Source organism: Hordeum vulgare, chromosome 4H (genome assembly GCF_904849725.1).
Source record: "Hordeum vulgare subsp. vulgare chromosome 4H, MorexV3_pseudomolecules_assembly, whole genome shotgun sequence".
In the NCBI taxonomy this organism is placed as follows: domain Eukaryota; kingdom Viridiplantae; phylum Streptophyta; class Magnoliopsida; order Poales; family Poaceae; genus Hordeum; species Hordeum vulgare.
This window is the reverse complement of record NC_058521.1, coordinates 431,884,920-431,900,422: the sequence shown is the minus strand read 5'-3', so window position 1 is coordinate 431,900,422 and position 15,503 is coordinate 431,884,920. Positions and strand designations below refer to the sequence as shown.

At 45.5% G+C, this 15,503-nt stretch overlaps 1 protein-coding gene across 2 annotated transcripts; it reads right to left on the bottom strand.

Annotated features, from left to right (window-relative positions):
* Positions 1-12,173: 12,173 nt before the first annotated feature.
* On the bottom strand, positions 12,174-13,276 carry LOC123446563 (universal stress protein PHOS32). 2 transcript variants are annotated; one of them, XM_045123135.1, is made up of 3 exons: positions 12,959-13,276; positions 12,631-12,883; positions 12,174-12,450 (listed from the first exon to the last, which is right to left on the bottom strand). In XM_045123135.1, exons 1-3 carry the CDS (start codon positions 13,143-13,145, stop codon positions 12,375-12,377), a joined length of 516 nt encoding a protein of 171 aa, XP_044979070.1. In that variant the 5' UTR covers positions 13,146-13,276; the 3' UTR covers positions 12,174-12,374. The 2 variants fall into 2 exon arrangements, with proteins under 2 accessions (XP_044979070.1, XP_044979071.1); XM_045123136.1 differs by having other exon boundaries at positions 12,631-12,874; positions 12,959-13,236.
* Positions 13,277-15,503: the final 2,227 nt, after the last annotated feature.

The following is a 15,503-nucleotide window of genomic DNA, read 5'->3' as shown; positions in this document are numbered from 1 at the left end:
TGGATATTGACCAAGGAGTGTCTCGGGTCATGTCTACATAGTTCTCGAACCCGTAGGGTCTGCACACTTAAGGTTCGATGATGTTTTAGTATAGTTGAGTTATATGTGTGGTTACCGAATGTTGTTTGGAGTCCCGGATGAGATCACGGACGTCACGAGGGTTTCTGGAATGGTCCGTAAACGAAGATTGATATATAAGATGGTTTCATTTGGTCACCGGAAAGATTCGGGCATTTCAGGCAATGTACCGGGAGTGACGAATGGGTTATGGGTGTTTAACGGGAGGGGCCCACCCACCCGGGAATGAGCCCATGGCCTTAGGGTGGCGCACCAAGTCCTTAGTGGGCTGGTGGAGTCAGCCCAAAGAGGGCTGTGGCGCCACAAGCAAAAATACCAAAGGAAAGAAGAAAAAAAGGAAAGAGGGAGGTGGGAAGGAAGAGGAGGACTCCTCCTTCCCGAACCGAATTGGAGGAGGAGTCCTCCTCCACCCTTACGGTTGGCGCACCCTTGGGGCCCTTGTGCCCCAAGGCTAGCCCCTCCCCTCCTCCTATATGTATTGGTGGTTTAGGGCTTTTTGAGACACAACTTTACCACGTGCGACTCAAGCCTATTCCACATAGTTTTACCTCTAGATCGGATTTCTGCGGAGCTCGGGCGGAGCCTTACAGGAGTAGATCATCACCACCACCGGAGCACCGTCACACTGCCAGAGAACTCATCTACTTCTCCGTCTTTCTTGCTGGATCAAGAAGGCCAAGATCATCGTCGAGCTATACGTGTGCTGAACGCGGAGGTGTCATCCGTTCGGCGCTAGATCGGAACGGATCGTGGGACGACGGTGATTTGAATCACGATGCTGTACCACTACATCAACCGTGTTTCTTAATGCTTCCCGCTTAGCGATCTACAAGGGTACGTAGATCCACTCTCCCCTCGTAGATGGACATCACCATGATAGGTCTTCGTGTGCGTATGAATTTTTTTTGTTTCCCATGCAATGTTTCCCAACAATAGGTTGCTCACCCAGTTGTTTACATAGAGAACCTTTTGTTGCTAACAATAATTTGTTAAGACAAGTTAAAAATTGGTAGTTGCCTATTCACCCCCCTCTAGTTAACCATATCGATCCTTTCATCTAGCAATATGAGCATCAAGGAATTTGCTTGTTAGCACAATTTTAGTTTCATCTAGCATAGTAGTAGCATCATCATGAGTTTCATCAATAACACAAGTAGCATCATCAATTACTTGCAACATATCAGATTGAAAGCTTGTGGTGGTGTCGTGAGGTTACTTAAAAGAGAAGGCGAATCAAGTGCAGAGCTAGATGACATTTCCTTACCTCCCCTCTGTTGGAATTATGCCCTAGAGACAATAATAAATATTGTTATTATTATAATTCCTGTATCAAGATAATAGTTTATTATCCATGCTATAATTGTATTGAATGAAGACTCATTTACATGTGTGGATACATAGACAAAACACCGTCCCTAGCATGCCTCTAGTTGGCTAGCCAGTTGATCAATGATAGTCAGTGTCTTCTGATTATGAACAAGGTGTTGTTGCTTGATAACTGGATCACGTCATTGGGAGAATCACGTGATGGACTAGACCCAAACTAATAGATGTAGCATGTTGATCGTGTCATTTTGTTGCTACTGTTTTCTGCGTGTCAAGTATTTATTCCTATGACCATGAGATCATATAACTCACTGACACCGGAGGAATGCTTTGTGTGTATCAAACGTCGCAACGTAACTGGGTAACTATAAAGATGCTCTACAGGTATCTCCGAAGGTGTTAGTTGAGTTAGTATGGATCAAGACTGGGATTTGTCACTCCGTGTGACGGAGAGGTATCTCGGGGCCCACTCGGTAATACAACATCACACACAAGCCTTGCAAGCAATGTAACTTAGTGTAAGTTGCGGGATCTTGTATTACGGAACGAGTAAAGAGACTTGCCGGTAAACGAGATTGAAATAGGTATGCGGATACTAACGATCGAATCTCGGGCAAGTAACATACCGAAGGACAAAGGGAATGACATACGGGATTATACGAATCCTTGGCACTGAGGTTCAAACGATAAGATCTTCGTAGAATATGTAGGATCCAATATGGGCATCCAGGTCCCGCTATTGGATATTGACCGAGGAGTCTCTCGGGTCATGTCTACATAGTTCTAGAACCCGCAGGGTCTGCACACTTAAGGTTCGACGTTGTTTTATGCGTATTTGAGTTATATGGTTGGTTACCGAATGTTGTTCGGAGTCCCGGATGAGATCACGGACGTCACGAGGGTTTCCGGAATGGTCCGGAAACGAAGATTGATATATAGGATGACCTCATTTGATTACCGGAAGGTTTTCGGAGTTACCGGGAATGTACCAGGAATGACGAATGGGTTCCGGGAGTTCACCGGGGGGGGGGAGGGGGGGCAACCCACCCCGGGGAAGCCCATAGGCCTTGAGGGAGACACACCAGCCCTTAGTGGGCTGGTGGGACAGCCCACAAGTGGTCTATGCGCCAAGAGAAGAAAAATCAAGAGGAAAAGAAAAAAAAAGGAGGAGGTGGGAAGGGAGGAGGACTCCCTCCCACCAAACCTAGTCCAACTCGGTTTGGGGGGGGAGAGTCCTCCCCCTTGGCTCGGCCGACCCCCTTGAGGGTCCTTCGACCCCAAGGCAAGGCCCCCTCCCTCCCACCTATATATACGGAGGTTTTAGGGCTGATTTGAGACGACTTTTCCACGGCAGCCCGACCACATACCTCCACGGTTTTTCCTCTAGATCGCGTTTCTGCGGAGCTCGGGCGGAGCCCTGCTGAGACAAGGTCATCACCAACCTCCGGAGCGCCTTCACGCTGCCGGAGAACTCTTCTACCTCTCCGTCTCTCTTGCTGGATCAAGAAGGCCGAGATCATCGTCGAGCTGTACGTGTGCTGAACGCGGAGGTGCCGTCCGTTCGGTACTAGATCGTGGGACTGATCGCGGGATTGTTCGCGGGGCGGATCGAGGGACGTGAGGATGTTCCACTACATCAACCGCGTTCTCTAATGCTTCTGCTGTACGGTCTACAAGGGTACATAGATCACTCATCCCCTCTCGTAGATGGACATCACCATGATAGGTCTTCGTGCGCGTAGGAAAATTTTTGTTTCCCATGCGACGTTCCCCAACAGTGGCATCATGAGCTAGGTTCATGCGTAGATGTCTTCTCGAGTAGAACACAAAAGTTTTTGTAGGCGGTGATGTGCGTTTTTCTGCCCTCCTTAGTCTTTTCTTGATTCCGCGGTATTGTTGGATTGAAGCGGCTTGGACCAACATTACTCGTACGCTTACGTGAGACTGGTTTCATCGTTACGAGTAACCCCCTTTGCTCAAAGATGACTGGCAAGTGACGGTTTCTCCAACTTTAGTTGAATCGGATTTGACCGAGGAGGTCCTTGGATGAGGTTAAATAGCAACTCATATATCTCCGTTGTGGTGTTTGCGTAAGTAAGATGCGATCCTACTAGATACCCTTGGTTACCACGTAAAACATGCAACAACAAAATTAGAGGACGTCTAACTTGTTTTTGCAGGGTATGATTGTGATGTGATATGGCCAACGATGTGATGTGATATATTGGATGTATGAGATGATCATGTTGTAATAGAAATATCGACTTGCACGTCGATGGTATGGCAACCGGCAGGAGCCATAGGGTTGTCTTTATACTAACGTTTGTGCTTGCAGATGCATTTACTATTTTGCTAGGATGTAGCTTTAGTAGTAATAGCATAAGTAGCACGACAACCCCGATGGCAACACGTTGATGGATGATCATGGTGTGGCGCCGGTGACAAGAAGATCGTGCCGGTGCTTTGGTGATGGAGATCAAGAAGCACGTGATGATGGCCATATCATGTCACTTATGAATTGCATGTGATGTTAATCCTTTTATGCACCTTATTTTGCTTAGAACGACGGTAGCATTATGAGGTGATCTCTCACTAAAATTTCAAGACGAAATTGTGTTCTCCCCGACTGTGCACCGTTGCTACAGTTCGTCGTTTCGAGACACCACGTGATGATCGGGTGTGATAGACTCAACGTTCACATACAACAGGTGCAAAACAGTTGCGCACGCGGAACACTCGGGTTAAGCTTGACGAGCCTAGCATGTGCATACATGGCCTCGGAACACATGAGACCGAAAGATCGATCATGAATCATATAGTTGATATGATTAGCATAGGGATGCTTACCACTGAAACTATACTCAACTCACGTGATGATCGGACTTGGGATAGTGTAAGTGGATCATGAACCACTCAAATGACTAGAGAGATGTACTTTTTGAGTGGGAGTTTAGAATATAATTTGATTAAGTTGAACTCTAATTATCTTGAACATAGTCTAAGTCCACTTTGAATATATTTGTGTTGTAGATCATGGCTCACGCGACAGTCATCCTGAATTTTAATACGTTCCTAGAGAAAGCTAAGTTGAAAGATGATGGAAGCAACTTTGTAGACTGGGCTCATAATCTTAAGCTAATCTTACAAGCTGGGAAGAAGGATTATGTCCTTAATGCTGCGCTAGGAGATGAACCACCCGCTACGGCTGATCAGGATGTTAAGAACGCTTGGTTAGCACGTAAGGAGGACTACTCAATAGTTCAATGTGCAGTCTTGTATGGCTTAGAACCGGGACTTCAACGTCGCTTTGAGCGTCATGGAGCATTTGAGATGTTCCAGGAGTTGGAGTTTATCTTTCAGAAGAACGCCCGGATCGAGAGGTATGAGACCTCCGATAAATTCTATGCTTGCAAGATGGAGGAAAACTCGTCTGTCAGTGAACATGTGCTCAAAATGTCTGGGTACTCAAACCGTCTAGCTGAGCTGGGGATTGAACTCCCGCAAGAAGCTATCACTGACAGAATCCTTCAATCACTGCCGCCAAGCTATAAAGGCTTTGTGTTGAACTACAACATGCAAGGGATGAACAAGTCTCCCGGCGAGTTGTTTGCGATGCTGAAAGTCGCAGAGTCTGAACTCCGTAAAGAGCATCAAGTGTTGATGGTGAGCAAGACCACTAGTTTCAAGAGAAACGACAAAGGCAAGAAGGGCAATTCGAAGAAGAGCGGCAAGCTTGTTGCCAATCCGCCGAAGAAACCCAAGGCTGGACCTAAGCCTGAAACAGAGTGCTTCTATTGCAAGGGTATGGGTCACTGGAAGCGCAATTGCCCCAAGTATCTGGCAGATAAGAAAGCGGGCAAAGAAAAATCAGGTATATTTGATATACATGTTATTGATGTGTACTTAACCGGCTCTCGTAGTAGTGCCTGGGTATTCGATACCGGTTCTGTTGCTCATATTTGCAACTCGAAGCAGGAACTGCGGAATAGACGGAGGCTGGCGAAAGACGAAGTGACGATGCGCGTAGGAAATGGTTCCAAGGTTGATGCAATCGCCGTCGGCACAGTGTCACTTCAGCTACCATCGGGATTAGTGATGAACTTAACTCATTGTTATTTAGTGCCTGCGTTGAGCATGAACATTATATCTGGATCTTGTTTATTGCGAGACGGTTACTCTTTTAAGTCTGAGAATAATGGTTGTTCTATTTCTATGAGTAACATCTTTTATGGTCATGCACCGAATGTGAGAGGATTGTTCATATTGAATCTTGATAGCGATACGCATATACATAACACTGAGACCAAAAGAGTTAGAGTAAACAATGATAGCGCCATATTTTTGTGGCACTGCCGCTTAGGTCATATTGGTGTAAAGCGCATGAAGAAACTCCATGCTGATGGACTTTTGGAGTCACTTGACTTTGATTCATTTGACACGTGCGAACCATGCCTCATGGGCAAGATGACTAAGACTCCGTTCTCCGGAACAATGGAGCGTGCAAGTGACTTATTGGAAATCATACATACCGATGTGTGTGGTCCAATGAGCGTGGAGGCACGCGGCGTATATCGTTATTTTCTCACCTTCACTGACGATTTGAGTAGGTATGGTTATGTCTACTTGATGAAGCACAAGTCTGAAACATTTGAAAAGTTCAAGCAATTTCAGAGTGAAGTGGAAAATCATCGTAACAAGAAGATCAAGTTCCTACGGTCTGATCGTGGGGGTGAATATCTGAGTTTCGAGTTTGGTGATCACTTAAGAAAATGTGGAGTTGTTTCACAGTTGACACCGCCTGGAACACCACAACGTAATGGTGTGTCCGAACGTCGTAATCGTACTTTGTTAGAGATGGTGCGATCTATGATGTCTCTTACTGATTTGCCGTTATCATTTTGGGGTTATGCATTAGAAACAGCTGCATTCACTTTAAATAGGGCACCATCAAAATCCGTTGAGACGACACCATACGAACTGTGATATGGCAAAAGGCCAAAGTTGTCGTTTCTTAAAGTTTGGGGATGTGATGCTTATGTCAAAAAGCTTCAGCCTGAAAAGCTGGAACCCAAAGCGGAAAAGTGCGTCTTCATAGGTTACCCAAAAGAGACAGTTGGGTACACCTTCTATCTCAAATCCGAGGGCAAAGTGTTTGTTGCTAAAAACGGAGCTTTTCTCGAGAAGGAGTTTCTCTCGAGAGAATTGAGTGGGAGGAAGATAGAACTTGACGAGGTTGTCGAACCTCTCATCCCTCTGGATGGTGGCGCAGGGCAAGGGGAAACCTCTGTCGTTGCGACGCCGGTTGAGGAGGAAGTTAATGATGATGATCATGAAACTCCAGTTCAAGTTTCTATTGAACCACGCAGGTCGACGAGATCACGCGCTGCTCCAGAGTGGTACGGTAATCCCGTCTTATCAATCATGTTGTTAGACAACAATGAACCTGCAAATTATGAAGAAGCAATGGTGGGCCTAGATTCCAACAAATGGCTAGAAGCCATGAAATCTGAGATAGGATCCATGTATAAGAACAAAGTGTGGACTTTGGAGATACTACCTGAGGGCCGCAAGGCTATTCAGAACAAATGGATCTTTAAGAAGAAGACGGACGCTGACGGTAATGTGACCGTTTATCAAGCTCGACTTGTGGCAAAGGGTTTTTCACAAGTTCCAGGAGTTGACTACGATGAGACTTTCTCACCCGTAGCGATGCTTAAAGTCCGTCAGAATCATGTTAGCAATAGCTGCATTTTTCGATTATGAAATCTGGCAGATGGATGTCAAAACGGCGTTCCTTAACGGTTTTCTTAAGGAAGAGTTGTATATGATGCAACCCGAAGGTTTTGTCGATCCTAAAAATGCTGACAAGGTGTGCAAGCTCCAGCGATCCATTTATGGACTGGTGCAAGCATCTCGGAGTTGGAACAAACGCTTTGATGAGGTGATCAAAGCATTTGGGTTTATACAAGTGGTTGGAGAATCCTGTATTTACAAGAAAGTGGGTGGGAGCTCTGTGGCGTTTCTAATATTATATGTGGATGACATATTACTGATTGGAAACAACGTAGAGCTTTTGGAGAGCATAAAAGGTTACTTGAATAAAAGTTTCCCTATGAAGGACCTAGGAGAAGCTGCTTACATTCTAGGCATTAAGATCTATAGGGATAGATCAAAACGCCTAATAGGACTTTCACAAAGCACATACCTTGATAAAGTTTTGAAGAGGTTCAAAATGGAACAGTCCAAGAAAGGGTTCTTGCCAGTTTTACAAGGTACGAGATTGAGTAAGACTCAGTGCCCAGCAACTGATGAAGATAGAGAGCATATGCGCTCCGTCCCCTATGCTTCAGCCATAGGTTCTATCATCTATGCGATGCTGTGCACTAGACCAGACGTTAGCCTGGCCATAAGTATGGCAGGTAGGTTCCAGAGTAATCCAGGAGTGGATCACTGGACAGCGGTCAAGAATATCCTGAAGCACTTGAAAAGGACTAAGGAGATGTTTCTCGTGTATGGAGGTGACGAAGAGCTCACCGTAAAAGGTTACGTTGATGCAAGCTTTGACACAGATCCGGACGACTCTAAGTCACAAACCGGATACGTATTTATTCTTAATGGGGGTGCAGTAAGCTGGTGCAGTTCCAAGCAAAGCGTCGTAGCAGATTCTACATGTGAAGCGGAGTACATGGCTGCCTCAGAGGCGGCTAAGGAGGGTGTCTGGATGAAGCAGTTCATGATGGATCTTGGAGTGGTTCCAAGCGCACTGAATCCAATAACCTTGTTCTGTGACAACACTGGTGCCATTGCCTTAGCAAAGGAACCACGGTTTCACAAGAAGACCAGACACATCAAACGACGCTTCAACCTCATCCGCGACTACGTCGAGGAAGAGGACGTAAATATATGCAAAGTGCACACGGATCTGAATGTAGCAGACCCGCTGACTAAACCTCTTCCACGGCCAAAACATGATCGACACCAGAACTGTATGGGTGTTAGATTTATTACAATGTAATTCACATGGTGATGTGAGGGCTGGATTATTGACTCTAGTGCAAGTGGGAGACTGTTGGAATTATGCCCTAGAGGCAATAATAAATATAGTTATTATTATAATTCCTGTATCAAGATAATAGTTTATTATCCATGCTATAATTGTATTGAATGAAGACTCATTTACATGTGTGGATACATAGACAAAACACCGTCCCTAGCATGCCTCTAGTTGGCTAGCCAGTTGATCAATGATAGTCAGTGTCTTCTGATTATGAACAAGGTGTTGTTGCTTGATAACTGGATCACGTCATTGGGAGAATCACGTGATGGACTAGACCCAAACTAATAGATGTAGCACGTTGATCGTGTCATTTTGTTGCTACTGTTTTCTGCGTGTCAAGTATTTATTCCTATGACCATGAGATCATATAACTCATTGACACTGGAGGAATGCTTTGTGTGTATCAAACGTCGCAACGTAACTGGGTGACTATAAAGATGCTTTACAGGTATCTCCGAAGGTGTTAGTTGAGTTAGTATGGATCAAGACTAGGATTTGTCACTCCGTGTGACGGAGAGGTATCTCGGGGCCCACTCGGTAATACAACATCACACACAAGCCTTGCAAGCAATGTAACTTAGTGTAAGTTGCGGGATCTTGTATTACGGAACGAGTAAAGAGACTTGCCGGTAAACGAGATTGAAATAGGTATGCGGATACTGACGATCGAATCTCGGGCAAGTAACATACCGAAGGACAAAGGGAATGACATACGGGATTATACGAATCCTTGGGACTGAGGTTCAAACGATAAGATCTTCATAGAATATGTAGGATCCAATATGGGCATCCAGGTCCCGCTATTGGATATTGACCGAGGAGTCTCTCGGGTCATGTCTACATAGTTCTCGAACCCGCAGGGTCTGCACACTTAAGGTTCGACGTTGTTTTATGCGTATTTGAGTTATATGGTTGGTTACCGAATGTTGTTCGGAGTCCCGGATGAGATCACAGACGTCACGAGGGTTTCCGGAATGGTCCGAAAACGAAGATTGATATATAGGATGACCTCATTTGATTACCGGAAGGTTTTCGGAGTTACCGGGAATGTACCGGGAATGACGAATGGGTTCTGGGAGTTCACCGGGGGGGGGGGGGGCAACCCACCCCGGGGAAGCCCATAGGCCTTGAGGGAGACACACCAGCCCTTAGTGGGCTGGTGGGACAGCCCACAAGTGGTCTATGCGCCAAGAGAAGAAAAATCAAGAGGAAAAAAAAAGGAGGAGGTGGGAAGGGAGGAGGACTCCCTCCCACCAAACCTAGTCCAACTCGGTTTGGGGGGGGGAGAGTCCTCCCCCTTGGACCCCAAGGCAAGGCCCCCTCCCTCCCACCTATATATACGGAGGTTTTAGGGCTGATTTGAGACGACTTTTCCATGGCAGCCCGACCACATACCTCCACGGTTTTTCCTCTAGATCGCGTTTCTGCGGAGCTCGGGCGGAGCCCTTTTGAGACAAGGTCATCACCAACCTCCGGAGCGCCGTCACGCTGCCGGAGAACTCTTCTACCTCTCCGTCTCTCTTGCTGGATCAAGAAGGCCGAGATCATCGTCGAGCTGTACGTGTGCTGAACGCGGAGGTGCCGTCCGTTCGGTACTAGATCGTGGGACTGATCGCGGGATTGTTCGCGGGGCGGATCGAGGGACGTGAGGACGTTCCACTACATCAACCGCGTTCTCTAACGCTTCTGCTGTACGGTCTACAAGGGTACGTAGATCAATCATCCCCTCTCGTAGATGGACATCACCATGATAGGTCTTCGTGCGCGTAGGAAAATTTTTGTTTCCCATGCGACGTTCCCCAACACCCTCGTCTTAGAGGGTACGATCCTAGTTCTGGGGTCTTTCAGTTTATTCATAATGAACAATAGATACCCGAAGTGAACTCAATAAATAGAGCTATGCTCCCCGGCAACGGCGCCAGAAAAATATCTTGATAACCCACAAGTATAGGCGATCACAACAATCTTCGAGGATAGTATTTCACCCAAATTTATTGATTCGATACAAGGGGAGTCAAAGAATATTTATGAGTCTTTGAAGTTCATTTGTCAATTCAACCACACCTGGAATATCTTTCTGTAGCAAAGTGTTTAGTAGCACAATATCAATAGTAATAAGAACAGTATCAATATTAGTTTGTAATGTTTGTAACAACAACGGTAGTAGTAACTCAGCAAAGATCAGTATGAGAAAAGCGTATGCACTGGATCAGTGATGGATAAGTTTGTTGGATGACATTTATCATGTAACACATAAAACCTAGAGCGGCACACAACTAGCTCCAATTGATCAATGTAATGCAGGCATGTATTCCATATATATTCATACATGCTTATAATAAGAACTTACATTACATCTTTTGTCCTACCCTCCGTGGCAGCGGGGTCCAAAGCTAAACTAAGGAATATTAAGACCTCCTTTTAATAGAGAATAGGGACAAAGCGTTAACAGATGGTGAATACATGAACTCCTCATATTACGGTCATCACCGGAGATGATCCCAACTATTTTCACGTTGGGGTCTGCGGGCCATAACACAAATAGGTACATATAATTTGCAAGATGGGATCTAAAACAATCTCATATTCATAGAATCAAAATTTGTTCATATCTGAAATCATAGCACTCGGGCCTCAGTGACAAGCATTAAGCATAGCAAAGTCATTGCAACATCAATCTCAAAACATAATGAAAACTAGGGATCAAGCCCCACCAAACTAACTCAATTACATGGCAAATCTCATCCAACCCCATCACCGTGCAGCGAGCCTACGAAGAAATCACTCACTCCTGGTGGTGAGCATCATGAAATTGGTAGAAAAGGGTTGGTGATGACAACGACGATGAATCCTCCTCTCGGGAGCTCCAAACGGACTCCAAATTAACCCTGCCAAGGAAGAATAGGAGATGGCGACGGGTCCGTCTCGTAAAACACGATAAAAAAATTCCTTGTTTGTTTCTCCGCAACACGATACTTGTGGAGTTGCAATTGGGGCAACCGGAGGCTCGAGGGGCCCACGAGCTCAAGGGGCGCGCCCCGAGGCTCGTGGCCTCCTCGTATTTCTTTCGTCAATATTTTTTATATATTTTAAAAATAATCTCCGTTGATTTTAATTCCGATCTGAAAACTTTTATTTCATAATAGTTCTGTTAAAAATAACATGAGTGTGGGTTAGTTTCATTTATGCAAATTAAAGTTTAAAACAAGAATAAAAGTGTTTGAAAAAAATTCACTTAAAACGTATCACCGAACATGTATCGGGTGTGGTGTCTGCCATGAAAGACGTCAACAGGGCGCAATATACTTAGGTACAAATGGCTCCAGGGTGCGTTGTAAACGGCGAGCTAATGCGTTGGTGCAGCGTTGTAAACGGCGAGCTAATGCGTTGGTGCTAGTTGCGGATGTCGACAATGCCTATGTGGCGGCAGGAGACGTACAAGAGCAGCAGCGACGGAGATGAAGGGTGAAAAGTAAGGGGTAAAAAGGACGGAGCGCAAGAAAATGGAAATGAATGAGCCGGAAATGTCGGATAGCAACGTTTTTCGTGTCCGGACTCTCGCAAAACTTTTTTATTTTTATCTTTAATTTGCATAAGAAATCACATCGAAACCTCTGTGCGGACCAATACGTCACCATATTGAATAGGTAACGGGAGGTTTGGGAGTCCGCTTGAAGATGCCCTAAAACATTATAAATACAAGTCGCGGGGATTTGCGATATTGCTTGACTTCTTAATGATCGTCTTGAGATGCCCTTAGCTCCTCTAGCAGGTTACACGCGAAGTAAGCAAAAGAAAAGAAAAGAAAAGGGATAACAAATACTCCCAAGAACAGTTCATCCAGTTATTAAATGCCAAGGAGCACATGCAAGTATGGGCATCACTGCTAATCTCCCATGAACTGTTCATCCTGTTATTTGGACTTGACGATGAGAACGGGGCAGTTGGCGTTGCTGACGCAGTAATCGCTGACACTCCCGAGGAGAGCCCTGCAAAACCAACGAGAATCCTCGGTCACGCGAGCACGAAGCCACGAACACTACTCTGACAGAAGCGTGAAGTGGAGTACATATTAGAATAGGCTACAAATAAACATCAGTTCCGCAATCCCGCTGGTCTCACTGCAGCCTGGGGTGCAGAGTGTGAGTACAGAAGTCGAGAAGAATTACCTCTTGAAAAAGCCATAGCCATGGCTCCCCATGACCAGCACGTCGGCTCCGAGCTTGTCCACCATGTCGCAGATGACGCTCCGGGCGTCCCCAACGGCCACCTTCACATCCACCTTCACCTTCACCTCGCCGTTCTCTTTGTTGTGGAGCGCGCAGAGCTTCTGCGCCTTGTCCACCACGGCGTCCGCCACCGCCCGGCTGTACCCGTCGATCGCAGCCGTCGCCTCATTGGCGAACAGATAGCCTAGCGGGGCTTACGGCACAGGCCGGTTAGTTCCCGACGCCGGGACGAGTGCAGGATCGGTTCGTGAAGACAGAACGTACGTACCGGAGGCGTCAAGCACGGAGTAGGTGGGCGGCGTCGGCCGGACGTAGAGCAGGAGGATGGTGTCCGGGGGCGCAAGCTCGCCGTCACCGCGCGTGGCGAAGTTGGCGAGGCACCATCGCAACGCCTGGACGCTCTCGTCGCCCTCGTCCACGGCCACCAGTATCCTTCGGCCCTCGGCGGGATCCATCCCTTTGCCCTCGTGTATGCTTTTGTGTGTCGTTTGGGTAACACTTTCTTGATGGAGATTTGTGGAAGTGCGGTGTGCAGGCGTGAAGGTTATATGTTGCACGCTGACCGTGTCCGTGAGGATGGCTCGCGGTTTGGGGGCTCCATTCCGCGGCTCTTTGGTGGAACCGGAGCTGCTACCCGTGGTTTTTGCGGGGTTTGCAGCGTGGAAGGCTGACAGGCGTGGGCCTCGTCTCATTCTGGATAAGGATCGGGGATCTGGATTCTTCGTGTCTACAGGTTGGACTTGGTTTTTCTTTTTTTGTCTAGAGACTGGACTTGTTTATAAGGTACTACAGTAATATATAATCGGCGGCACATCGCGCGGTGTCGACACGCCCTCGGTTGTGGACTTGCGGCAGGCCGCCAGTGTCGACACACTGTGTGCAATTGTTTTCTGATGAGATGAGTCGGTCAGAACGAGTACGGCGTTTCGAAGCTCGGCCTCTATGGAGGCCTGTTTTTAGAAATCCCAAAATTTATTAAAATTCATATTTTTACATTTAAAAAAACTGAAAAATATAGATATACATGAAGGCATAACATACACGCATGTAAATTTTAAGAACAAAATACGTTGAAACGAGAGTGGAAAAAAATGTGGCTTTTAACACATGATACTATTATCCTAAAAGTCTATGAATTAATTTTTTTACACACATCGTATTTTAAGATATTTCATCTTGAATTTGTGCATACATATACATTTCATCCTTATGTACTTGCACATTTTCTTAGATTTTTTTAAAACAAAAAATTTGAATTTTGAATTTTTAAAAAATAAAGGATGTCATGGAATCCAAGCTCCAAAAGGTATTTTCGGGCCGGAACGGGCTATGTTGCGTTAGGGCTATATCTCACATATAGGGAGATGAAAGCCCGTGAATGTTTCTTTAATTACTATTACGTGCTAATGTGGCTTATATTAGTTGGGCTAGAATTAGCAGCTCGGCCCATTTACTTTTGAACCCACGAGGGGAGGCCCAGTTATGAGATTTGAAGGATCCAAGATGAAACAAAAACTCTAGACCCCTTAGTATAACCATTGTCATCATAATAGTAATAATCAATATATATATCTGTATGTGTGTGTATATTGTTGGAGTTAATCTCGTATACTTTACTTAACATGAACGTAAGCGAGTCATTAAATCACCTAATTACTTGGATCATGAACATAAAGGTGAATTGGATCTTATCATCAATGGAAGCAGTCATTGGTATAGTTGATGCGAAGTCCCGTTCTTGTTTGATGCATGCGTGATGCAGACTCGATGTAGATGCTCCCTGCAGGTAGCGGCGTCCCTCCGGGCGTCAGCGACACTCTCCCGGCACCGAAGTAGAGTAGGAGAAGGCCTTCCCGTTGCACAACGCTTCCTCAGATCGGATTGGTTTTTTTAGGATTTAGAAGGGCAAAGTAGACGCATGTAAACATGTCAGATCATGCGTGGCTTGTTGTCCCCTTCTTTATATGTGGCGCTGGCGATGAGGGGACCTCAACCACGTTGTTTTGGGTCGTCATCGATCAGGGCGCGTTAGTTGAGATCAAGGAGGTACGTACTTAGTTCGTAACCTCCTCCCCTTAATGTTATTTATTTCCCATTCTTTCTCTTGGCCCATTGGGCCTTAGATCAATACCAACATTCTCCCCTTGATCGTTAAGCTCAATAACTTATGTTCATTCTCCACAGGAATGATATACGAGAGTAAGATGCTACAACAACAAATAAAATATCATTGAACCACAATACTCATAACACACATCCTATTTCGAAATGGAATACATATTACTTAGTGGGGAGTGTTTTATATTAGCGGTTCCATAATTCCAGAATCAAGAGGCTTCCAATAACCCCATGCCGGCTACATGGTCACGAAATATATTTGGTGGTAAGCCTTTAGTTATCGGATCCGCAAGCATACGTGTCGTACTGATATGCTTAACATTGATAATTTGATCATGGATTCTATGTTGAACAACACAATACTTTAGGTCAATGTGCCTAGCAACAACACTTGACTTGTTGTTATTAGCATAAAAAATTGCGGATTCATTATCACAATACAATGTGAGTGGTTTGGAAATGTTGCCAACCACTTTAAGTCTGAGAAGGAAATTATTTATCCATACAGCCTGCCCAATGACCTCAAAACATGTTATAAACTCTGCCTAGATCGTAGATGAGGCAACTATCATTTGCTTGGAGCTTTTCAATGTTATGGCTCCACCAGCGAGTGTGGATATATTACCTGACTTGGATTTCTTACTATTCACACACCCGAGAAGATCAGATTCTGAGTAACCAATAACTTCCAGGCT